General features: G+C 34.7%; 1 protein-coding gene across 1 annotated transcript in view; it reads right to left on the reverse strand.

Annotated features, from left to right (window-relative positions):
• Window positions 1-26,818, reverse strand: part of Nak (Numb-associated kinase) — a 67,353-nt gene that overhangs the window by 26,406 nt on the left and 14,129 nt on the right. Inside the window, exons 4-9 of the mRNA XM_072541105.1 lie at window positions 25,475-25,678; window positions 19,689-19,821; window positions 19,533-19,636; window positions 18,998-19,471; window positions 18,525-18,763; window positions 15,067-15,356 (exon numbers count right to left, since the gene is read on the reverse strand). Of these exons, the coding sequence (XP_072397206.1) occupies window positions 15,067-15,356; window positions 18,525-18,763; window positions 18,998-19,471; window positions 19,533-19,636; window positions 19,689-19,821; window positions 25,475-25,678 (1,444 nt within the window). The remainder of the gene's footprint in view (window positions 1-15,066; window positions 15,357-18,524; window positions 18,764-18,997; window positions 19,472-19,532; window positions 19,637-19,688; window positions 19,822-25,474; window positions 25,679-26,818) is intronic.

Below are 26,818 nucleotides of genomic sequence, written 5' to 3' on the forward strand. Positions count from 1 at the left end.
AGATTTGGATTTCCCGTACATTTTTATGGGCGTTGTATCTTGAGAGATACAAACAAGTTGTTGGTACTTTATACAAATTATAACTATAAAATAGAAATGTACTAAGATTTTCTAAAGTATTTTCACTGCTTCTAACTTCTCAAATAAAGAAAAACAATGTGTAGGTCTTTTATTGCTTTACAAAACTTACCGTCTCCATTCTGTCGACCGTATCACTACACTGCTAAAAACACACTGACAAATAATGGACTTCCCCACCCCCTACCCGTTACCATACCGTATAATACGTTAATCTGCTTGTGGATCTCACAGTACACAATGCTCGATTTGCCGCAAATTTAATGAAGTTCTCGTAAAAATTTTTAGATATCAATGTATCTCATAGGATCCAATTACCTATTAAGGGTTAAAGGTATAGGTAGAAGGCACCATGTAGAGTAAAAAAGTCTTTTAACATAACATTTTTTTTTAAATTCAGCAGTTTGGCCAAAAAACGAAAATACATTTTGGTATGCAAAAAGAAATCTGTCAACTACGCGCAGTACGAAAATCTAAACGAAGACAGTCACAACTTTAGTAAACAGATATTTTGGAACAATCGTATTTAGTGTCACTGCAACAATGTTTTCGATTTGTGAGTACTATATGTTGATTATTTATGGAGGAGCGCAGTGTAACAGTAATTTAGCTGTCCAAATTTATGTGCATCGGTATCGCGAAAGGAGAACTCCTAATAGTCAAACTTTTCTGAATGTTTCTCAAAGATTATTAGAAACGGGTTCTGTTGTATCGAAAATAATAGCGGAAGAACAAGAAGTATCCGTCGATTAAATGTAGAAGACGACATGTTCGATGCTGTGAAAAATAATCCAAATGTAAATACACGAACGTTGGCTAAAATGGTAGGAATGGCGAAAAACGTTGTTCTTATAACCTTTCAGGAACAACTCTGTTTTTTTAAAGATAATTGAAACTCTGGTTTATACTAGAATGAACGCATTCCTAAAAAAGCATAGTGTCTTGCATAATTTTCAACATGGTTTTACATCTTCTAAGTCTATAACTACAGCTCTTGCAAATTTCGTCAGCTTAGTGTTGGATGCTTTGGACAGACGAGAGAAGGCATGTGGTTTATTTCTCGATTTGTCCAAGGCCTTTGACAGTTTGGATAATAATTTGTTGCTAATAAAACTTGAGGGGATTGGTATTCGTGGTGTAGTTCTAAAATGGTTTACTTCCTACCTAGAGAATACAAGACAAAAAGTAAAGATAACATCTAATGAACTTGTAAACGAATCAAACACATTGGATATCCATTATGGTATCCCTCAGGGTAGTGTATTGGGTCCTCTACTTTTTATAGTATTTATTAATGATATAGCTTTGGTAACTAATTCACTGACTGGGGTTAACATCGTCAGTTATGCGGATGATACCAACATTCTAGTCACAGGAACGTCTGATCAAAATTTGCAAAATAAAACTACACAGATACTATCCATCATCAACAGTTATTTCTTATCCAACAAATTAGTTTTGAATGAAGAGAAATCAAAGTATATGATTTTTACGTCAAATAATTTATTAAACCATCAAGCCACTATAGAAGCAGCAATAGATAAAACAGACTGCACGGAGTTGCTGGGGGTACTTCTAGACAGCAATTGTAAATGGTCAAACCACATTTCTAATTTGAAATCCTGATTAAGTAGCGCATGTTATGCATTGAGAATTCTTTCACGTCTCTTTCATACATCAATATTAAAAACAGTATACTTTGCCCATTTTTACTCAATAGCCAAATATGGAATTGAAGTATGGGGTTGTACCTCTGAATTAGAGCAGATTTTCGTACTTCAGAAAAGAGCTATTAGGATAATGTATAAAATGAAATTTAGAGATTCTTGTAGAGGCATCTTTAGACAAAACAATATTCTTACAATTCCTGGTCTGTATATATTTTCGTGTATTTATATAGCAAAATTTATAAATTTAATAAATTTCAATTTAACCATGTTTATTCAACAAGATTCAGAGACAATCACTTTATGCTTCCACAACATCGTTCTGTTTTGTTGGAAGGTAGCACATATTATGCAGCCATAAGTTTCTTTAACAAATTACCAATAGATATACGAATGAATTTACATCAGCCAAACTTTCGGAGGTGTCATCAATACATTTGTGAGCTAGAGCCATATTCTAAAAATAACTTTTAAGTATGTTTTATCGTGTTTATTAATTTATACACTTTTAAGATTTATGTCTGTAACTTTGACTTGTTTCATACATGTACTTTGTATAATGTCGCATGTGATCAATAAATTTGACTTGACTTGACAACGTCTACATCTATACCACTATCAGACAGTACAAGATTTACACCAAGGTGATCATCGAAGATTAACATTTTGTTGGTGGTTTCAAGATAAACTCATCAGAGAACCTATATTTCCATCTAAAGTATTATGTGCGTATGAAGCATGTTTCACAAGAAACAGTGTGTATAATTTTCATAATTGTCACATATGGGCTGACGAGAACCGTTATTTCATATATATATATATATATATATATATATATATATATATATATATATATATATATATATATATATATATATATATATATATATATATATATATATACCCGGTACTTAGGCGACACACGCCCTTCCGGTAGGGATCTATGGAGGAGTATCACCGAGCCGCAAGCCCTTATCTCTTGCCGTACTGCTCCACCATAGGCCGATCAGATACCAGCATATTCTAGACTAAGCCGCAGATTCATTTTAGAATTTTAAACTGCTGCGTTAGCCTTTTTGTTTTCTGTCACCGAGCTGGGGATCGAACTGACATCTCTCGCAGTGAAGCGAAGGAGAAGCCAGCCGCCCAGCCCGCTTGGCTATCCGATCGACTACCGTTATTTCATACGTAGGTCAAATTTTCAACGAAAATTTAGTATAAATTTATGGACTGGAATAATTAACAATCGTCAGTCCTATGAAGACCATATGAATTACCCAGAATACTAAATGGGGAGGCCTACTATAATTTCTAGAAAAATGTGACTTGTCCTTCTTGAAGAAGTGTCTTTGCAAACGCGCCGTAAAATGTGGTTTCTTCACGACGGAGTCCCAGCACATTTTACCAGGGCTGTTAAAAATCTTGTCTGTGGCCACCACGAATGCAATGTACTGGATTTTTATTTTTGGGGACACCTGAAATCGTTATTTTAAGATAAACGAGATGAAATCGAATCATAAGGTGATTTACAGAATCGAATTTTTGATGCATGTATCAATGCATGTGTTCTCGCAAGTGGAGTTCACTTTCAACGTTTATTATAATAATTATTGCCACGTACAAGTATCTAATTTAATTTTAGTTCATAAGTAAACAAATTACTGATAGTCCGAGCATAGTGTAAAAAAATAAATTAGAATTATTAAACGTTGTCTGTTGTATTTAATTTCCACTGTAAATTATGTAATTCAGAAAAAGCCAGGCATTAAACACCTCTAAAGCTTACTAAATACATAATACTAGTTCGGTTAAAAAAATAAATGTTTTTTAATCTAAATAATTGATACTTTAACAATTTAATAACAATGAATGAGTAGTACTGATTGTGGCGCTAGGGTTTTCATTACAAAAAAACAAGACAGAATAAGCAAATTGTAATATTGGTAGTTTTTTTATGTAGCTTAATATATCTTTCAAATAAAGCTTTGACAGTAAATAAATGTTATTCATTTTATTTGTGACTTTATGAAAGAGAACAACAGCTCAACACTAAAGTATTTGTCGAAATCCTACTGGTTTCAAATAATTATTTTCTAAACACCACCGGCCGCAATGTTTCGGATTCAATTTCGTACAATTTGATTCTGTTGCATGAAGCCTCATAAAATTGACGTAACAAGTACGCAAAATTGTCTGAGTAAGAGAAGACCAGCACGATGGTATAATGTTTGAGTCGAAAGAAGATATTTTTTTTAAGAATTGTTCATTGTCTTCTTTTGCAGAGTAAGTTTTCAGGAAAATTAGAAATTTTCATGTTTAATTCTTTGTTATTATTTGTTTTAGTTTGATTTTGTGTATTTTACTAAAAAGAGAAATAATACCCCGACCTCGCATTAACAAACATTATCCTCAGTCGTATAGCGTTGCAAAAATAAATATAATACTACTTTTTATATTGCGTCATAAATTCCTATTTACCTTTTTACGGGTATTTCCACAAAAATATATTATTTTTCTTGAATGGCTGTATTATTTATCCAGCACCCACAGCATAACTTTTTATATGGAAACTATAAATCTTATCTTTATAGAACCAACAAAACGGATTACACTTTCGCAACAGCTAAAATAAAACATATTCAACGTTCTTTTCTCACATTTTCATATTTAATATTTGATAGATTTGGACAATAAAAATCATATACATAAATAAACAATAAAACAACATGATGCATTTACATTGAACATTATTGAATGAGTTTTATAAAAAAACGACTTAAGCAGCAAGATTTGCAAGGAACGTTCAGAGCAGCGAAAACAACAACGTGCAAATATTAATTTAAGCTCTACCATTTTTACTCAATTGATTCGTCGAATTCGAATAAACCTGACAAAAGAAGCTTTTTACTCTTTTTTTAAACAAAAATTTCAATTTGGGCTTTCGGACACCACATACAGATATGTGTTCCACATGTTCATCGCTAGACATCGTTTATGCAAAACAGATAATATGCCAAAGGTAACTACTATTGTGGCGGTCAAAATAAGAACAAAATTGTGCTTACTATGTGCTTGATATGGTTATTCCAGCGAACTCCAGTGAATATTAAGACAATGGAGACGACTGTATTGTAGCCCTCAGTCTATTTGTATTGTATGTCTATGCTTATACCATATACATATAATATAAATAGATTGATAGCTGCAATACATGCCCGTTCCTCCACTGCGACAGAGAAAACTGACTCAAAGCAGTCCCTGCATCTCTTTCTAATTTGCCAGGTTCATCGACCACGTGACCTAAATGATCAATGAGTAGTGCACGTGGTTGATAAACTCAGCCCTTTAGTAAGATATGCAGGGATTGCTTTGCGTCAATTTTCTCTGTCGAACTGGAGGAACGTGACTTATGGCAGCTACCAGTCTATTTGTATTATATGTCTTTGGCTTATACTGAACTTAACCTAACCTAAAAATTAGACAAATCAGAACCGAAATAAAGGTATCACAAAATTTTGCGATTGATCAGATCATTGAGAGTTGATCAAAATGAAGATTGGCGACTTTGATAATAAGCGACTTATATGCAGAGGAATTGCCTACGCCCAATTTTTGGTTAGACACAATAAGAAGATACATAAATGATCTTTCAGCACAAAAATAAGTAAACCAAACCAACGCCCGAATCTGCGTTTCGGACAAATGGACAATAAATATGGCTGATTAGTATTATTTGTCCATAAATACATACGAAACACAAAATAGACGCAGGTTCTGCAAACAAAACGCAGCCACAGTACAAATAGAATAATAAGATCACGGAAAAAAAGAACAAGAAAGCCTATATATAGACGATACACTAAATCTCCATACAACGTAGAAAAACAAGAGTGGGGTAAAATTATACCGTACGGTTACCACACTCCACGCGTTACACACCAAGAACTGAATCTGAAATACATAAACGCATACTGGCTGTCTACGATTAGTTTACCATCATTTAACACATCGATAATGACAGAGAATCCCATGGAAATATATGCAAAACTTTCGCTCCAAAGTGAAAACAACTCTAGTATCCATCTATGTTTACCACATGCGAGTGACATAATAACATACAGGAGCAAGGCAGAAATAAAAAAAGCTTTAAAACAATTAAACATGTCGTAAGAATATCGTTTAAGAATACACCAAAAGAACACCAAGCTTATGGTAATGAAGTATAGTAAAATATAAAGATCTAAATACTACTAATGAGCATACAAGGTATACAAAATAACACAAGTTAATCAGCTTTGTAAGTTAATATGGAACAGTATAAAGATAGAAGAAAGTAAATCAACCAATAAGGTTTCTGAGAACCAAATATATATGAGCCGTTGAAAGCCAGAGTGGTACAAGTCACAAAATTCCATTTTTGCCCAAATATCGGCAAAAGCTTCATTTTACAGAAATCTATTTTCTCACAAAATATGAAATAATTATATTTGCCATTGTACCGACGCGTGACATATAGTACTATAGCATTTAACAGATTTTAATAGCGTGTTTAAAATCAGTTTATTTTGACAGAATAGAACGTTTTCCTGGTAGTGAGAGTGAAGATGAACCGGGCAGATTGGAGAATTCATTATCTTTATTTTCAGGTACAAATAGTTATTGTTTACATTTAACAAAATACATAACCTCTAAATTATTTTAGAGGAGAATCAAAATGTTTTATCTGATGAGGCATCAGGTTCGCAAAGCCAGCATGAAAGTGGCAATAAAAAGAAACGCGATGGAAAAAAAAGCGGTTTAGAGAACCAGAAAAATATATCAAGATATTTCTTAAGAGAAAGAGGAATACAGAACGTGGATATTACAGTACATCTGGCAAAAAGGTGCAGCAAAAAACATTTTCTAATACAAATTGTAATTTGCAGAAAAAAATATGTTAACTGAATTGATGAAAAGGAAAGAAAAACAATATTTGATATACTTTCGGAAAATGAGCAATTTTTCTGCACGAAATGCATTTGTTCATTGCAGAATAGATATCTTTTCCATTGCGTATTATAAAAGAAACATGTACGTATACAATTTAGGCATACACGAGTTGGACGAATAAGAAAAGTCTTTTTGTATGAGGGGATTACAAGAAATCGGATTATGCATACGAAACCATATTATGACAAATCCAAATGCAGAAAAGCATATTATTGCTTACACGTTTGTTTTGGTTAAAATTAATGGCAGATACAGATATTGAAGTAATGGGTCATGAGTTTATGGTGTAGAGCCATTCAAATTACTACCAAATGTAACAAAAAATCCTCTTTCGGTGTACGAAATGAAAAAGGAAGATATTCTCTCCATAGCTTCTTCTTCTTCCTATGCCGTCTCCATTAACGGAGGTTGGCGACCATATTTCTAAAAGTTTCTCTGTCTTTTGCAACGTAGAATAATTCGTCTACAGTCATGTTTGTCCAGTCTCGAATATTTCGCAGCCATGACTTCCTCTTTCTATCTATTCCCTTTTTGCCATCGACTACCCTGCATGATGACTTGCAGAAGACTATATTTATCATTCCTCAGTATGTGTCCAAGGTAAGCAGTCTTGCGTACTTTTAATTACATTCTCCATAGCAGTGGTGAAAAATTTCGTTACTCGCCGTAAGAAAAATGAAAATTTTTGTACAGTATTTGGTTGAACATCCAGTGGCTGCATTCTGAGAAAAATCAACTGTATAAAATATTTTATAAGAGCACTTTGAATGAAGACTTCAGTTTTGAAATAATCAATAGTTCTCCACAAAAGAATAAAGAAACTGCCCTCAAACTAATGCAAAATATGAAACTTACACCACTGTACTCTGCGCCAGTTAAAATTAACGCCAATAAAAAAGGATATGGTGGATCTGTTTTAGGAATATTTTGGAAGACCTGTCCATTAAAAATATTGGACCCTTGCGAGAGGAAGCTGTAACTATTTTTATTATTGTTGAGAGGCAAAGTGGCTTGTCACAAATTATTAAACAAAAATAAAAATTAAAAGGTTTCAAGATTTTTTAGTTGCATCTAAACTTTTACTGGCATCTAAACATACATCTAAACTTTTTTTCGACCTGGCCCTCTTCTGAAGAAGGGGGCCAGGTCGAAGAAGAACGTCATGGCTTAGAAACCTGAGAGATCGGTTTGACAGATCCTCTGCATCTCTTTTCCGAGCTGCCGTCAACAAAATTACTATAGCCAATTTGATAGCCAACGCTCGATAATCGAGCTCGGCACATGAAGAAGAAGATCTAAACTTTAAGGCTTTGTATCTCACAATTTACTTGAAGTGACTTGTACCACTATGGCTTTCAAAGGCTCATATATTCAATAGAATCAATGCAAGAAACCTAAGACCTACAATTGTTATATGTATAAATATGAGTCAGTAAATATGGGAAAGAAAAATCACAAGAAAAATGTTTGGAGGTATTAAAATTAGTTTCCGAAAGTGGAAGCCAAGAAAAAACAAGAAAGTGGAATATTTAAATGAAAACAAACTCATTAACTGAATTGTTAGGAGACAAAAGACAAAATCGCTAAGGCACTTGACGAAAGATGCCTAAAAAAAGAGAATGCCTACTTTTCAAGACATAAGACAACAAAAATAATGAGAAATAATTATTAACCAAACCATGTCCGACCCGTCGAAACGAAGTGCATTTAAAATTTTAAAAAACGAACTTACCTCTAATACTATCAACATAAAACTAAAAGTTTGTTAACTTTATTACCACATCCTACGTATCTTTCTAGATCATATTTACACTTTAACTTTTTGTCAACTAATTATCTTATTTACATTTTGACGATTAAAGAATTATATTTAAAAAATAGAGCAATAAAAACCAAATTGTTTGATTCTCTTTAGACCATAGATTAGGAAATTTCATTTAATAATAAAAAAAATGTAAGTTTGTATTTAATACAGAATTGCTTTAAGAAATAAATAAACAATATGAATAAAACATAAACGCAAATACTATTTATATAATAATATATATAGAAACAATTATTATCATCGACAGAAGATATGGAAGAAAATAAAAATATAAAAATAATCTGAAATAGTTATAACAGATCGTCAGTTCATGGTTAAAAGTCATACAGTAAGGTCGAGTATTGGTGGTTTTATATAAATTTATAATTTTTTAAAGCACTGGATATTTTTTACAGTATTTTTTACGCAAATATACGCAAAATATATAAAAATAATAAAATAAAAACGTGTTAGGTGGATACGATTGTATTTGTTTCCAACCGTTTGAAGTGAACGACCTCTTTAGGCTACCAATTGTATAAAAAATACTAAAGAAAAGTGGTAAGTTACTGAGATTTCATTGTATGAATTAACCGACAAAGAAACAAGAAGAACATTGAAAATACCAACAAAGAAGTGAGAAGATAAAAACGGATAAAAGGTACATTTTTTCTTTCAAGTTCCATCTCTACGGAAATTGGAAATCATCAGGATATTCTTCGTCTTCCTACATTTCGCTTTCCTCGACTTTTCCTGCATAATGAGTATTTTTGCCCTCTCATCAGATGTTCTCAAATTTTCGTCTTTTAAGGCGTCAATATTATTTCCGCTTCATTTCCTATCTTTCTAGTTACTTCCACATTTGGGAGTCTTTGAATCATCGAATATCGAAGCATCCTTAGGCGTAGCTTTAACCTTATATCCCGACAACATAAAAACTTTTTAAGTTTAATGAATGATGTATGTGCTATTTCAAAGTATCCTAATTTCTTTGGTTTGGACTACATTTGATGTTATCCATGTTCACAAGTATTATTTGTAGCTAAACCATGTTCGACTGTGCACCTGTTGATGCTTCACCATTGTCTAATACTCGCTTTATTGTTCCAAGATTAGTCGTCATTCTGTTCTGTTTCTGGTAATGTGTTGCCATTTTCTGATCTCTAGTATCCCTAAGTCGGTCTTAACTCTATCTAACCATCTAATTCGCAGTCAACCTCTGCTTCTTCTTCCTATATGTCTTTAGCTTTTTAGCAATCATGTTGGCCGGTGTTATGTGTCCGGCACATCTAAGTCGCTGTGTTTTAATGAACGTTACGACATCTGGTTCATTAAAGAGTTGGTATAATTCGAAATTAAATCTTTTGCGCCACTGTCCTTGATCTTTTATAGCTCCAAATATTTTGCGGAGTATCTTACGCTTGGCAAACAAACTAAGAGTTGTTAGTACGTGTTTCCCTCATAAAAATATTCATAAAGGAACCTGGATGATACCTGGTACTAATAAATTTAATCAAATTGATCACATATGAATATCTAAGCGGAGGTGGGCAACCTCCGTAATGGATGTTAGAACTTATAGAGGCGCAAATTGCGATTCGGACCATTTCTTGGTTATATCGAAGATATAACAAAGAATATCAATGGTAAGAAAAGAGAAAGGCGCCAAACAAAGAAAATGGAACACATATATGTTTAAAAATCCTAAAAAGAAGAATGAGTACCAGCAGAAAATAAAAGTAATATTAAATGAAAGAGGAGAACAAAACAACATTGAAGAAGAATGGAATGTCATCCAAACGACAATTACAAATATGGCAAAAAGGAAACATTAGGTGAAACCTAGCAAAAGAAATAAGGAATGGTTTGACCAAGATTGCCAACAAATAATAAATAGCAAAAATATAGCTAGACAGAAATGTCTACAAAGGGATTTCCGATTGAATAGAAGGGCATATGAAGAACTCAGAAAAGATGCAAAGAAAATATGTAGAAGAAAAAAGAGAGATATGTTGAATAGAAAAATACAACAAATTACAAATTATAATAACAGAAGAAAGACTAGAAAATTTTACAAACAAACCAAACAATACACCCAAGGATACATGACAAGATCAACAGTTCGAAAGACAAAAATGGGGCAATTATCAGCGAGAAAGAGGAAATAATGAAAAGGTGGAAGGAGCATTTTCAAGAGCTGTTAAACCCAGAAAAAGAACAAAACGAAGATGAAGAAATAATTTACCACACAGCAGAACAACCAGTTGAGCAACCAACATTGGAAGAAACGATAAACGTCATAAAACATCTAAAAAATAACAAAGCACCTGGCACAGATGGAATAACCGCAGAACTGATAAAGAATGGTGGACATGCGCTATGGAGGCGTATCCATAAACTAATCGACCGCATATGGAAACTAGAAGTCATCCCAGAAGATTGGAAAGTAGAAATCATACTTCCTATGTACAAAGGGGGAGACGAACGACTGCGACTCTGCAAAAATTATAGGGGCATAACAGTTTTAAATGTCGTCTACAAGATATTATCAGGAATTATATACAGCTGCCTGGAATCGTTTTTGGAGGAGATTATTGGTGAATAATAATGTGGCTTCAGACCAAAGAGGTCACCTATAGATTAAATACATATGTTAAGAGGTATACATGAAAAATGTGTTAAATACAACATACCTATTTACAACTTGTATATCGATTTCAAACAGGCGTTTGATGTTGTAGATCGACAAAAGATGTTAAAGCAACTATCTATGTTAGGAATACCCAATAAGTTGGTTAAACTCATACGAATGACTCTGGAGGGCAATAAGTGCTTTTATACATACAAAGACTTAAGTAAGTTTTTAATGAAAAGTAAGTTACTGAATCGTGAGTCTAAGCTTAGAATCCACAAAACAGTAATTAGACCAGTGGTCACATATGGGTGTGAAACATGGACCCTCTCAACCACTGATGAAAATCAACTGAGAATATTTGAGCGCAAAATACTAAGGAAGATATTTAAACCAACCCAATTCAGCGATGGTTCGTGGAGAATTAAAATAAAACCACCAGCTGGATGAACTAATGCACAGCGCAGATATTGTAAGATTTGTAAAGTCACAAAGACTAAACTGGCTTGGTCACCTAGAAAGAATGCCAGATAATCGAGCTGTAAAAGTAGTCCAGAGATGGAAGCCCCAAGGAAACAGAACAAGACGAAGGCCCCGTAAAAGATGGATAGACGACGTAGAGAGGGATCTTAAAACCATGAACATCAGGCAGTGGCGAAGGAAAGTATCCGACAGGGCAGAATGAAAGAACATTGTTAAGCAGGCCAAGACTCACAAAGGGTTGTAGCGCCATTAGAAGAAGAAGATCTTGCGCTCGAATATTCCCAGAAGTCTTTCATCCTTCTGCGTTAGATTGAGGAATTGTTTTTGTAGTCCATAGTATGGCCTATTTGTAAGGTTTATTCGTCTTTTAATTTCTTCGCTTGTTCTATTGGTAGTAGTCACTAGCGAGCCAAAGTATGTGAAGCTGTCAACACGTTTAAAGATATTATGACTTCCAAATGCTGTTTCCCGTTCCTCATTTGCTATAGGATCCTTAGTAACCAACATGTACTTTTTTTGTCTTCGTTGGTGACTAGACCGACCTGTTTCGCTGCCGTCTCCAATTCTAGGAAATATTGCTCAATATCTTGCTTGCTACGCCCTATTATGCCAATGTCATCAGCGTATGCTAAAATTTGTATCGATCTATTGTAAATAGTACCGCCGTCTCTAACTCGTGTGTCTCGGACTGCCTTTTCCAAGACAATGTTAAATATCTCAAAGGATCGATAATATTCACCCCGTATCCTAAAGCTAGCTTTTAAGTTATTCATTGTCTTTCTCGTTAATCGGATGTTTTTCTGGTATACCGAACTCGCGTATTGATTGGTATAGTACTGTTCTCTAGAAATTGTCATATGACGGTCTTGAAGTCGACAAATAGGTGATGGGTTTAATGTTAAATTCAATGTTTTCTCGAGGATCTGTCTTATTGAATAAATCTGGTCAATTGTTGATTTTTCTAGAGTAAATTCAGCCTGGTATCTTCCAACTATGCCAACTGTGTAAACTTGTAGCCTTTTGTAGAGAATATTTGCTAGTATTTTGTAAGCAGTTGTTAACAGAGTTATACCTCTGACTGCAGCTGATCGCATTCTTATGTAACGGGCATATCACGCCTTAAGACCCTTCACAGGGCATGATCTCATTTTGCCAGAAAAGAAGTAAAAGTCTATGCAGTGCTTGCAGCAGAGCGTCGCCACCGGTATTCCTCCTTTGCTCTTTTTGTGCATCTAGCTTCAGTTGTCTTTAGGTATGCTCTATTTTTGTTTTCTGTTGCTTCTTGGCACTCCTCGTCAAACCATTCGTTTTGTCTAACTGGTTTAGTTTTCCCCAATATTGCTGATGCCTTCTCAGTTATTACATTTCTACATTTTGTCCACTTATCTACATTTTGTCTACATCCTAATACTCGCTTACGTTCTGTTAAAAATCTATCCATAGTTCCGTGTGAATTTGCTGCTGTAAAATTTACGTAAAGGAAATGCGGCAAAGTTACGCGTTTGGAACCGCGACCTTAACAACCGCATTATTTATACATGCTTGCTCCGCTGTCGAGCAGATCTTCTATAATTTCAAACAAATCGAAACCAGAGTAGAAACTTCTATTAGAGATGGTAAGCCGCGAGAATGTTCGATATCCGTTGTAAATGACAGAGAGCAGATAAGAAACATTTGGTTAGCATTGTACGTGGCCGACAGATGCTAGTTTACCTATAAGCGATGTAGCGGAGCTGTATTGCCAAGTTTCAATAAATTCACCTATTCTTGGTAATTTTGAAGGTATGAAATTAAGTTCTATATTAGGGCTCAAGGCCTAAATACTAGGACACTAACAACACGCTGCACTAAAGGAGATAGTAGGGTCAAAATTTTCGACGTATAATATACGTCATATTTTATTTTTATATATAGCGCCATAAAAATTGTAATTGAAAATTGGACGCCGAATAGTAAATAGGCTGACTTAAAGTGTTAAAGAATTCATATCATCTTATCTGTTCATTTTTTATTGCTACAACCAAGAATTATTAAAATTTATGTTTATATAAAAGTTGGGTTTAAAAATAGGCCATAATGACTATTCATAAAATTGTAGTATCTGTATCTGCAGAGTAGGGAGGGCGATTTAAGTTGCACAGCACTTGGGCCACAATGGACCCATTGTGCATCCTCCCAGGGAACTGTCGTCCTTAACTCATTGTCCATCCTGCCATTTCTAGAAAGGTGGACAAGTCACTAGGGGACATCTCCCTTATGTGGACAGGGGTGGATCAGGACTCGCCGAACGCGTACTCTCGTATTAACGATAACTTCAGGGATTCACATAGGATATGCTCTACAGTTTCATCTTCTCGTTCACACTTCCTGCATAGAGGTGTGTCTACTTGCCCCAGTAAGTGGGGGTATTTGCTTAGTTGACAATGACCAGTTAAAAAACCAACTGTCCAGCGTAGGTTTTTCCTGGTCATTCCCAAGTACTTCCTTGATGTTGACTTTTCAAGGTTACTTAGTATTACCCTGTCAAGTCTACATCCTTACCCTTCTTCTCATCTTTTCACGGTTGTCACAATAGTAAATTGTGACAGGTATAGCTCGGCGACTGGTTCATTATATGAATTAGATATTTAAACAATTATTGTCTCTTAATTATATATCGACGTACAGAAGAATACCAGCTTTTACTTCTGTGTTACCATATAAAGCTAAGGTACTTTTTTCTTATTTTTTGCATCATGTATTCATCTCTTGTTTGTTACCTTAGTTTATACAATAAAATTAGTCTGTTTAATGTCCATCTTTTATTTAAAGTAGCAACGTCTAGAGCACTTGTGTGTATTAGCAAAATAGTTCATGTTAATACAGCACATAATTGGCAACGAGGTAAAGTATTAAAAACGTGTAAAAAATAGTGAAAAAAGTGTGAAAAATGGCAGAATCGGTATGTGGTCCGGTATATTTTCAAAGCGCGGTTAGGAAATTATTTCGCAGCAAACGGTATCAAAGTTAATACGGACGCGGAGAAGATGAGAGCTATTTTCCTAAACGCTTTGGACGAGGACGCATATCACCTTATTTTCGATCTGGTAAGGTCTGACAAACGCGAAAAAAAACCTACAAGCAGCTTCTCGCCACATTGGACGGGTATTTCTAACCCCAGTAGAGTCCGTTTGCAGCGCGATTTAAATGTTATAATGCACAGAGAGCAGTAACACCACAAGAAATACAAATAATTCAAATCTAATATATCACAATATGTATAAATTGTCATTCTTGAATATGAATGTACAAAAATCCAAAAAAATATATCCAAATTACTATTATTACGGAATTTATAAGCAGTTGGTTGCACTGCGACAACGTAGAAACTGATGACTTGATCAATGAAAATAAAATGATATAAAAGTACTTACTGTTGCTGCTTCCTCTTCTAATCTTGTCAAACTCCGCACCGAAAATATGGTCCTCAGTCAACTGGCTAAAAGGGGCTTCTTCGAAGGGGTTCCAATCGGCCACATCAGCAGATAGAGATCGACTGTCGGGGCCCATAGCCCGACTTAAGTCTTTTGTCGATGCGGAAGTGCCCATTGGAGCCAAGGTTCTATTTGGATCCTCGCATGATTCTGTGGGCGAAGTGACACTACGGGGTTTTATCGACGATTCAAAAGGAGCTAGGAATTGAGATGTTTCAGATGCGTAAGCTCTAGAAATTAAAGAAAACAACGTCAAAATCCAATGTACTATATAATATCTATACATTAAAGTGTATAAACAATCGAATACTTCAACGAGTGCTGTAATCAGTGAGATATAAATTTATTAGCTTCAAATTTTGATGTTGTAGATTGCGGATTTCAATCATAGGCTTCGAAGACATTTCTACACTGTGATCTAAAAGATCTTTTGAGAATACCCTACATCTATGTTTTAGTCCAAAAGATCTATACTTCTAAAAAAGTCTATCTTCCGTTTTGGAGTTACGTGTGCTACTTGATCAGGTTCTAAAAATACTTGTTCCAGGTATTTACTGCTTTGGGGTATAAACGATACAGTTGCAAACAGTATGTTGGACCATTTCCTCTAAATTTTTGCAGAATTTTCATGTTGCTCTGTCTACTTTGCCCATTTTATAGAGATAATATCTGAGTGAACAGTATCTAGTTAGAATATCTGTGATTACTCGTTCAGTTTAAATGTTAAGAGTATTTTAACGTATCGAATAATTTTTGCAGCAGGTTTTAATAATCTTTTTGTTTGCCTTTGACCTGGACCATTTTCCTAGGAGGCAGCACTAAGTTCCTTTTCCCATTTACGGATGGGGCTTTTTGGAATATTGCAGAATAATATTGGTTTGATAAAAGAAGTATTAGCTCCTTCTTTAGGAAATTATTAGCAATATTGAAAGAAAAATAATCGAAAATACCGGAAAAATGTGTCCTCTTTAATCAAAAATTGACCTGTCGCTGAGTTTTTTAAAAATGATGTCATAGTTCCTGATAATGCTTGTTTCGTTATCGTTTGGTCACCCTATATAATTGAGCAAGCTTAATAAGACTGAGATAGGTCTATCTTCTTAAAGTGTTTTCAAAAACTTTATATGAATGCCATATTGTTCCAGAATCTTTCCATCTTTAAAGATTGCTATGGTGTGTAAAATTCTTTCTTAGTGATATCGTTGTCGTTACATGTAGTAAAATTGTATGAAGTACTATTATCTACAAAAACATTTTCAATATATTTTTCCATTCTTGCAATTGTCTAGCCTCTAACTGCTCTGTATCATCGCTTTGTCCCGTTAACTATTCTTCCTTCGCGTGTCTAATCTTAAGACCTCATTTATTTTTGTATGTCTTTATACCGGGTAAGATTTTTTATTTTTATGTGATCTACGAAGATCCATTCATTTTAGAATGTCGTCAGTTATCTACATCAACAAATTTCTATGCCACCTGAAGTTGGTCATCCAGGTAAAACTTCGGACACTAAAGTGGAACCTTTGGTCCTTACTGCTGTATAGATGCGAAACGTAGACGATGAAGCAAGAAGATTTAAAAAAGCTGCAAGCGTTTGAAATGTGGCTTTGCACACGTATGCTAAGTTTTTTTTTGTTTTTTTTTAGCCTCCCGAAGGATATTAGGGACATAATAAACACAGTATACTTAAATGCGAATAACAGTACTTGCATGTTTCAATTTTATACAAGATATTTATACTAGATAGATACCCTATTAGTTTTCTGTAGATAAAATTTCCAAGTAACGTTTGCAAGTTATTCGGGATGCCATATACATGTCTTTTAATGGCATATTTAGGACAGTCAATTATGAAATGGTCTATACTGTCTATTACGTCACAAATTGAACACTTTAGAGCTTCGCTGTTTAAGAACAGGTGTGTGTACACCTACTATGGCCCAGTCTGATACGTGATATAATTACTTGAGATCTGCTTGTTGTTGTTGGTTGCCACGGAGAAATGCCACTCTTAATCTGTTTTAGATTAGAAACCGAATTTTGCCACACCCCTTTCCACGCTTTATTTTTTAAAAAGGCTTTTAAATTACTTCTGCACTCCGATATTCGACCCCTGATTCGTCGTTACCGATAGCATCGCGAGCACTTATATCTGCTAATTCATTGCCTTCGATACCAATGTGGGAAGGTATCCACAAGAAGTTTACTGTTCTGAGTGTTTCTTGGGCTTTCTGAAGTTTCAATTTTATCATTTTCTCTATGGATTTTCTCTCTAGGATATTTCGGGTAGAGATTTTTCATGGCTTTAATTGCACTGAGGCAGTCGAAAAGGTCCGAAATGATAAGGTGAGACAAACGGCTTACATCGGTTATATCATAACCCACACTGAGTATGAACAGCTACAACTAATTTCGAAGGGAAAGATAAATGGAAGAATTATACGTCAAAAGAAGAAATCGTCACTGAGAAATATAAGAGATTGATTGGACACCAATGGATAGAAACAAATTGGCAATAATGGTTGCCAGCCTCAACAGGGATGGCACATGGGAGGTCAGTTATACAGCCTTTGTGTGTGATCTAACCTTTTTTAACTTATTTACACTAACCTCCATAACGGACCTTTTCCATCTGTCTCCACGTATCTTTAATGCTTTTTTCATTTGTCATTTGGTGAATGCTCTACAATCTTGAATTTAATTCTACTCATACCTCTGTTCTTACTGTGGGATCAGAGAGCTTTCTGCACCTATATATTGTGTTTAAGGTTTGTTAACTTTTTCACTTTTATTTTTAATGTTGCAGGCAATAGTAAGTGATCGGTGAAGACATAGTACCGAGAAAACGAAAGATCTTGAAATCGACATTAAAACTTAAGTTTACGAGACAACAATATTACATTTTGATATAAGGTTGAATGCTCGAATAAATGAACTTTGAAAAATTAACGGCAAATATCGAGCACAATTGTAATAATCAAATCCTGCCCGAGTACTTTCGCTTTCTTTCGAAAATATATATATATATATATATATATATATATATATATATATATATATTACATTTTGACGTACACTGCAGAAATAAGGCCTAAAACAAGTACAACAAAACGAGTAGTGGAAACAACAGAAATGAAAATACTTGGCGAAGAATATTTGGCAAAACTGTCTATGACAAAAACATATTGCAGGAATAAACATATTGCAGGAATGACGAACATAATAGAAAAAATATCTAGAGACAAACCACCCAGAGGACGAAGAAGCATTGGACGACCAAAAATAGTGTAACTGTTTAGCTTTAGAAGATACCGAAAATTGAACTAGCACTTTGCCTATTAAAAGAGGATGTCGAATCCGAAAATGTAAGAGAAAAAATAATAATTTCAAATACTTACTTATTAAATGCTGTAGTATCACTCATGTTTCGTCTATGGCCTCTAGGTACGGCAAGGGTTGGAGAAGCGGGAGGGGTGCTGTTTCCTCCGATAACGTTGCTGGATTCGGTCAAACCCGATCCCATCTGAAGGGATACACCTTGAGTGACATTTCCAGTGTCGAACAAGGGGTTTTCTGGAGAAACTGGTGATACTATATTCACCGGCAGACTAGCAGGTGCCTGACTCATAAAATTGTCCTATAAATAGATATTACAATGAGACAACAAAAATAAGATATAATTTTCATCTAGTTGAATACATCCGTTTCGGACGCTGACTAATAGTTATCATCATATATAAAAGTTGTCATGAAGCGGTGATTGATGAATGTAATGTATGGTTCATAATTAAAAGAAAACAAATTTATCAATACTGACGAATTGAATTTTTAATAGAACACTTTAACAATTTGTTGCCTCTATCTCACTTACCCTACTTTCAATTTTGTTTCCATTGTTAGCATCAGCAGTAGTGGGTGAGGCTCCAGAATCATCTCGAAAGGGATCAGGATAGATGGAAGACTGAAATAATGAGTCCAAATGAGGAGGAGGCATTTCAGGAGTAGGGAAAAAGTTAGGAGAAAAGTTCTGATTGTTAGAATTGGAACTAGGAGCTGGAAAGGGTGGATTATAAGGGACATTACCTTGGAAATTGGTCTGAGCTGCGGGCACTACAGGGCTCTGGGATTTTTTCGCTAAGGTAGGACTAGGACACAGAGTTAAAGGTATATTGTTGAGGTTCAAGGGAGTGGCTGAACTTCCTTTTGGTCGTTGTCGCGGCATTACGCTGGTTCCTTCTATCACAGGTGCTACGGTCTTGCTAGTTTGCACTTTTATCTGAGTTTTCTTTAATTCTGATTCGAATGGTGGAACTGGTATTTCATCTAGATTTGGCGTTGAAGATTTCTGGGAAAATAATATTTCATAAAAAGAGACCAAATTCAAATCGATATTAAATTAAACTTACCATTAAATTCTTTACAGGGTTTTCTCTACCTAATAATTGAAATGCTATAGAACTAACTTGATAAATATCTGGCCTCTGCTCTGGATCGGGTTCTAACATGTATCCTAAAAATTAAATTAATAATACTTTATACCTGCTGCCAGACTATTTACTTACTTATAAGTTGATGTAGTCCTTTTGAATATCGAGAACTATCTGGAATGCTGAAGTTTCCACTCTGTATAGCTAAGGTACTTTCTCCAAATGGTAATGTAAAGAAACATATTTTGTATAGTAAACAGCCTAAAGCCTAAAAACAAAGTAAAATGTTATCGTACAATTTCACTGCTGGTATAATACATTGTGTTTAGAGCTTGTAAGCCGAGGGCTGGATTGTATCACTGTATTATTTAACCTATTAGTTAAAAACATGAATCGAATATATCATTTAAGCGTTGATGAATTTGTAATAGCTTCAACATTTTGTCAGAAAAGATAGACGTATGCGACATATGAGAATTTGATATATGTTCATCATTACACATTAGAAGAATGGTTAGAAGATTCAGAGACAATGCATCACATGATACAGTTGACGACTGATAAATCAAAAACTGTCTATACTGCCTAACTGACTGACTATAAACTAGAACTGATTTGTACAGCTGTGGTCAGGTCAGAAATAAGGCCACAAGTTAAATTGATAAGTGCTTTCCTCGACAATAGGTAGTATGAAATAGAAAATGTTCAATTACAGAGCTTAGTACAGAGCTTGGAAAATTGATGGCTGGAAGAGTTTAAAATCACCAGATGTAGTGATTGGCTATGGTGAAGACCTGACGAAAGGATTTGTGATTATGATTTTGTGAAAAGGGTTGGTGTTAGATCAAAAGTGTTGTGGAAAGTGTAGAAGATGTAAAAACCAGTTATAAGAATTCCACGAGATCTTGTATTATGAAGTAGAGGGTATTTCAAATGTAGTGGCGGAAATTTATCTGAACAGTAAAGCCTGAGCTAACAAAGCAGTGGCGTTCCAAAAAATACTTATGATTTAAATGAAATTGTTAAAGATATGTAAACACAGTAAAGTTAGCGGTAATAAGTGCTTTTATGCATACAAAGACAATGAAAAGTAAGTACTGAATCGTGAGTCTAAGCTTAGAATCTACAAAACGGTAATTAGACCAGTGGTCACATATGGATGTGAAACGTAAACACTCGGATGAAAATCAAATGTGAATATTTGAGCGCAAAATACTAAGGAAGATATTTGGACCAACCCAATGCAGCGATGGTTCGTGGAGAATTAAAATGAACCACGAGCTGGATGAACTAATACAGAGCGCAGATACTGTTAGATTTGTAAAGTCACAAAGACTCAACTGGCTTGGTCACCTAGAAAGAATGCCAGATAATCGAGCTGTAAAAGTAGTCCAGAGATGGAAGCCCCAAGGAAACAGAACAAGAGGAAGGCCGCGTAAAAGATGGATAGACGACGTAGAGAGGGATCTTAACCTCATGAACATAAGGCAGTGGCGAAGGAAAGTATCCGACAGGGCAGAATGGAAGAACATTGTTAAGCAGGCCAAGACTCACAAAGGGTTGTAGCGGCATTAGAAGATGTATTAAACAATAATTATAGATTTTATTTGGCAATATTGTTTTACATATATGTATGTGAAACCGTAGTAAGGTATTACAGTATTAATAAATATTAATTACAGATTAATTAACTTAAAAAACCGTTATTATTTATATTATTACCCACTGAAACTTCACGATATTAAATACGACGATATATGCGACGTTCATTTTCCAAACACTTATCTTCGACCTTCACAACATGTTCACACACTTTTTTCCAGTTATCTACAGTTGCTCTAACAACACTTTTAAGTTGTTTTCTAACTTAAAATAAACATTTTGTTTTGCAACTCCATTTTTTATTTGCGCCCAAACCATTTCTATAGGGTTTAAGTCTGGATGATAAGGCGGATGTTTTAAAGAAATATGTCCACATTCGTGCAGTAGGTTGTCAAATTTATATTGAATATGATCTTGTGTTTTTTGATAATTTCATAGAATTGCGGTTTTAACATTATATGCACGTGGCTCTCTCTTAGCTTTAACAAGGAATTTTAAATAATTCTCTTGTTAGAAATAATTGTTTGTGTACATTGTTTGTTAACTCATTAGATTTCTCGTGTAAGGTAGTGGTCTAACCTAACTCAATAGTTTGTATATACTAGAATGTATGTGAAACGAAAATAAAAACGATTTCTTTAAAAATGTGTTAAGTTTTTCTTCGCAGAAAATGTTAAAAAGGTATTTCTACCCTCACACTGTATGTACTAACAAGCTAGTTCCAACATCACTGTATGTTATTGATGATGATAGTGTGTTTGGCAAGGAAACTAGTCCATTTGCCATAACAAATTTATATTATATATCCAGATGCATCTGGGCAATTCTCAAAATTTTGGTAATTCTACAGTTTTTGAGCAACATTCACAAAAAATTGTTCAAAAAGTTATAGGATAAAAACCTAATTTAATCGCAAAAAATCCTGAATGTTCGCAATTTTCTTTAATTTTGCAACAGCTAAAGCGTAAGTAAGGGTACAAGAATATGAGTAATCTTTTGGTAAATGTACTGATTGAATTATTAAAAAAAGAAGTGTTTGGAATGCTAAACATTTTCATGAGTGGATTACTCGGTATGTTTAAAGAAAGGAGGCCAAAAACAAAATGTACAATTATACAACCGATACCAAGGTAACCGATGAATGCACGTTTTCTGAATTTATCAATAAAGTTAATGAGCAATTGACATTATATCTTCGACATGAATATGATTGTCGTCATCAGCATTAGGGTAATTTCAGTCGTAAAATCATCACCATCATTCTGGCTTTAGAACTCTGTATGGGTCCTAGCCTCCTCAAGAATCTCTCTCCAGTCGTCCCTATCCATCGCCTTCCTTCGCCAGGCACGTATTCCCATATTTCTCATGTCTTCATCGATGTTATCAAGGAACCTTGTTCTGGGTCTTCCTCTTCTTCTCTGACCAATGAGTCTATCAAGGAGCGTTTTTCTAGCTGGGACATTTTGTTCCATCCGCATTACATGCTCTATCCACCTCAGACGTCCTATCTTAATATGTTTTACGATATCAGGTTCTTTAAAGTCCGAAGTTGTATCGTCTTCTCCACACTCCGTTGTTATTCAATGCTCCATAGATTCGCCTTAGTACTTTTCTTTCGAAACATCCTAACATGTTTTCATTATTTTTTGTTAGAGTCTAGGTCTCTGAACCATATGTTACGACTGGGTGTATTATTGTTTTGTAGAGTTTTATTTTTGTATTTCTCGATATAATTGTGGATTTAAGGAGGAGATTGAGCCCAAAATAGCAACTGTTAGCCGTGTAAATTCTGCGGTTTATCTCTGCGGTAGTATTATTTTCAGTGTTAAGGAGCGCTCCCTGGTATACAAATTCGTTCACTGCTTCGATGACGTCGTTTTCTATAACAAGTGGTCGAAGGATTTGTGGTTGCGTGCTTATTTTCATATATTTCGTTTTGTTGGTGTTTATTATTAAACCCATTTTTGTAGCTGATTCTTTTAATGCTACATACGCCTCTCGTACAGCGTTTTCCGTTCTGCGAACAATATTGATATCATCAGCATGGGCCAGGATTTGCACTGATTTATTATATATTGAACCAGTGGTTGTGGTTTGTGACATACGTATTACTTTTTCCAGAGCCAGATTGAACAGTATACAGGAGAGAGGGTCTCCCTGGCGTAGCCGTTATTTGTTTTAAAAGGTTCAGACAGTTCCCCCTGAATTCGTACTCTACATTCAATTTTTTTAAGAGATAGTTTTGTTAAATTTACCTTATTAAACTGATTTGGTATTCCTAGCTCTTTCATTGCTTTGAACATTTCTCTTCTATTCACAGAGTCGTAGGCTGCTTTGTACTCTATAAATATCAGTATCAGAGAGTATCAGAGTATCAGAATATCAGAGTATCAATGCCATGTTCCAGTGTTTTTTCTAAAATTTGTCTCAGGGTTGCAATCTGATGAATTGTCGATTTACCACATCTGAAACCAGCCTGGTATTTTCCTACTATCCATTCTGCATATGGTGCCATAGTACTGTGGAAAATATTTTATACGCTGCATTTAGAAGTGTAATTCCTCAGTGATTAGAGCATTCAAAGATATCTCCTTTTGTGTGTATGGTGCAAAGTATTCCAATATTCCAATCATTGGGGAGGGATTTCTGTGTTCATATTTATTTTATAAGCTGGCGTAATGCCATTATGGTATCATGGCCACCTTCTTTATATTGTTCAGCTGGGAGATTATCTATTCCGGGTGATTTGTTTCTGGCTAGTTGATTCTTTAACTTTAAGAATCGTTGGTGGTTCCCCTTCCCTCTCGTCTGTTCCCCTTACCTCATCTCTTTTGTCTTCCAGGTTTTCTTCTTCTTTCTCTATATTAAGTGCTTGGTTAAAGTATTCCACCCATCTATTCAATACATCTTTCCTTGTTGTTAATAGGTCGCCATTCTGACTTCTAGATTGTCTTGTGGTTGCCTTGAATTCTTTTCTGTTGATGTTAACTTATATAATGCTCTGAATTATTTCTCTCTGTTGAGGTTTTCTACATATTTAAGCTCCTTTTTAAGTGGTTTAGTTTTTTTCTTTTGTGTATTCTCTTTTCTTCTCTTCTCTTTGTCTGGTAATTCTCTTCAGTTGTTCTAGTTCGTCGGGTGAGCATCTTTCTGTAGGCTTAATTTTTTTCTTTTGTTGCATTCTTGCATTCATCGTCAAACTGCTGCTCCAATGCCTTCCTTTATTCTGGTCCAGGAGGAGTCTATATACGTCCGGCCTTTTTTATCTACATTTTGATTCCTTAGCCTGTTGGTGATGTTTTCCGAGTACCGTTCTGCAATTGTCGCATATCTCAGCTTTTGCACATTTCATTTTTTTCTGTCCATTTTATTTTCTTTACTGGTGTTTGAAATTCTAGCCCTCAATGTTGAGATCACTAGGTAATGATTGGAGTCTATGTTTGAGCATCTATAATTTGCAGTTTATTACGTCTGTTCCATGCCTTGAATCTATTACAATGTGATCAATCTGACTCGTTCTAATTTCAGTCATAAAAGAAAATTTAAAAGACAATGAAGTGCTTATTGTAGTAGATTTTTCACAGAACTATATTTGTAAATATTCAGAAGAAATACATAACGCGCACTTCGGAGCTTCCAAAATACAATCCATGTATACGGGAGCATTTTATTATCTAGATAAGGATTTAAGAAAAGTGAATTGTGTGTCATTTTGTGGGGTTTCTGAGTACTTAAGACATGACTCTCCTGTAGATTAGCTCCATTCACAGCCAGTTGTTGAATTAATTTAAAAAAACTGTCCCCAAAATAAAAATAATGCACTTCCAAATGGACGGACCCACAACAGAGTACAAATACAAATGTGAAGTTTTTGGACTCAACCATTCAACCTAGAAATACACGACACCCGGACACAGAAAAAGTTTAGCTAATAGAGTAGGAGGTACCGTTAAGTGTATGTCTGACAGAGCCGTAGCAAATGGTAACAATATTCTAAGGGCACATGATATTCTTAATTTTATTGAATCAAGTGACTCGAAAATAGAAGGAAAAGATATTAATAAAATAGAAGAAAGAAGTATTTCTGATTGGAAAACCCTTATAATAGCAGAAGGGGAAATATTAAACATTAGTGCGCATGACAGCAAAATATTTTATAGGTTTTTCAATAAAAATCACTACTTTCAACTTCTTTCATATTTATGTAAATCATTTCTTTTTTTAACATATTTTACATTGTCCATAGCATATAAGAATCCAAAAAACCATTACATATTACATATAACATTAGCAGCAGCAAAAAGAAAATAAAACATTACCCAAATATCAGCCTTTGTTGAAATCAATTTTCCACAATACATGTCCACCATTTCTGGAGATCGGTAGCTCAAAGTAGTGTATCGTTTGATTTCTTCTTCTACAACTGCAACACCTTTTTCCAAAGGATTTAATACTCTAGCTGTAGCCGAACCAAAATCACATAAAACGTAGTTTCCATTTTCGTTCACTAAAATATTTTCTACCTGAAAATAAATAATTTAATATTCATTATTTTAATTAAAGACCTAATTAAATACTACATGAGAGTAATGGATATCAAAAATATAGACAGAGTAATTTGAGAAATATCAATATATTTAAAAATTCTTAAAAGCAATAACAAAGAAGTTAGGAAAGGATATGGAAAATCAGGAAAGAATAAAACATACAGATTTCGTAAAAACTGGATTCAAAATATAAAACATATATTAAAAAAATGCAAGTCTGTATTTTTTGTGAGCAGCAGTAAGCTGGACTGCAGCTATCAAACTCTGTTCTCTTAACCTTAGTCGAACAGTAGAAATGCGGACTGCTGATCTTAGAGCTTGAAGATGGCTTCGGAGAATTCTAGCAGTTTGCGCCCGGACTCACATTGCAGCAAAATTTCACAGCACTATACTCTGCTTTTTACACTAAACTGTTACACATTTACACTAGCTCAAATGGTTTTGTCCTTATGAGTCTTCTCTTTAGTTCAGTGTTGTCAAGAAGCTGGATTGCCTCGACATTCACATGACTATGCAGCCTCTGCTCGTGACTTGCTGCTGTTCTCTTGATTATTTCGATCACAGTTTCCATACCCAGGTCCTGGTGGAGGTTGCTGTTACGGATATACCAAGGAGCATCAACAATGTTTCTCAGTACTTTGTTTTGAAATCTCTGGATAATATGTATATTACTAGCTTTGGTACAGCCCCAGAGTTGGCACCCATATACCCATACTGGCCTCAGTACTTGCTTGTAGATGGATAATTTATTATGAATTAATAATGTTGAATTTTTTCCAATCAGCCAATACAATTTCTTATATCTAATATCAAGCTCCCCTCTTTTCTTTTTGACATGGACTTTCCAGCACAGCCTCGCGTCTAGGGTGATGCCCAAGTATTTTGCTGATGTTGCATAAGGAATTCGGGTATCATTTATTCTAACTGGAAAATTTTCTATTTTTTTATTTGTAAAGTTAACGTGTGCAGATTTAGTCTCATTTAATTTTATTCGCCATTTTCTGGTCCAGTTATGTATTTTATTTACTGATAGTTGCAGCTTATCAGTCGCTTCTTCACTAGTGTCTTATATCGCCAGTATGGCTGTATCATCCGCGAAGGTGGCAATAGTATTTT

This window comes from Diabrotica undecimpunctata, chromosome 1 (assembly GCF_040954645.1).
Source record: "Diabrotica undecimpunctata isolate CICGRU chromosome 1, icDiaUnde3, whole genome shotgun sequence".
In the NCBI taxonomy this organism is placed as follows: domain Eukaryota; kingdom Metazoa; phylum Arthropoda; class Insecta; order Coleoptera; family Chrysomelidae; genus Diabrotica; species Diabrotica undecimpunctata.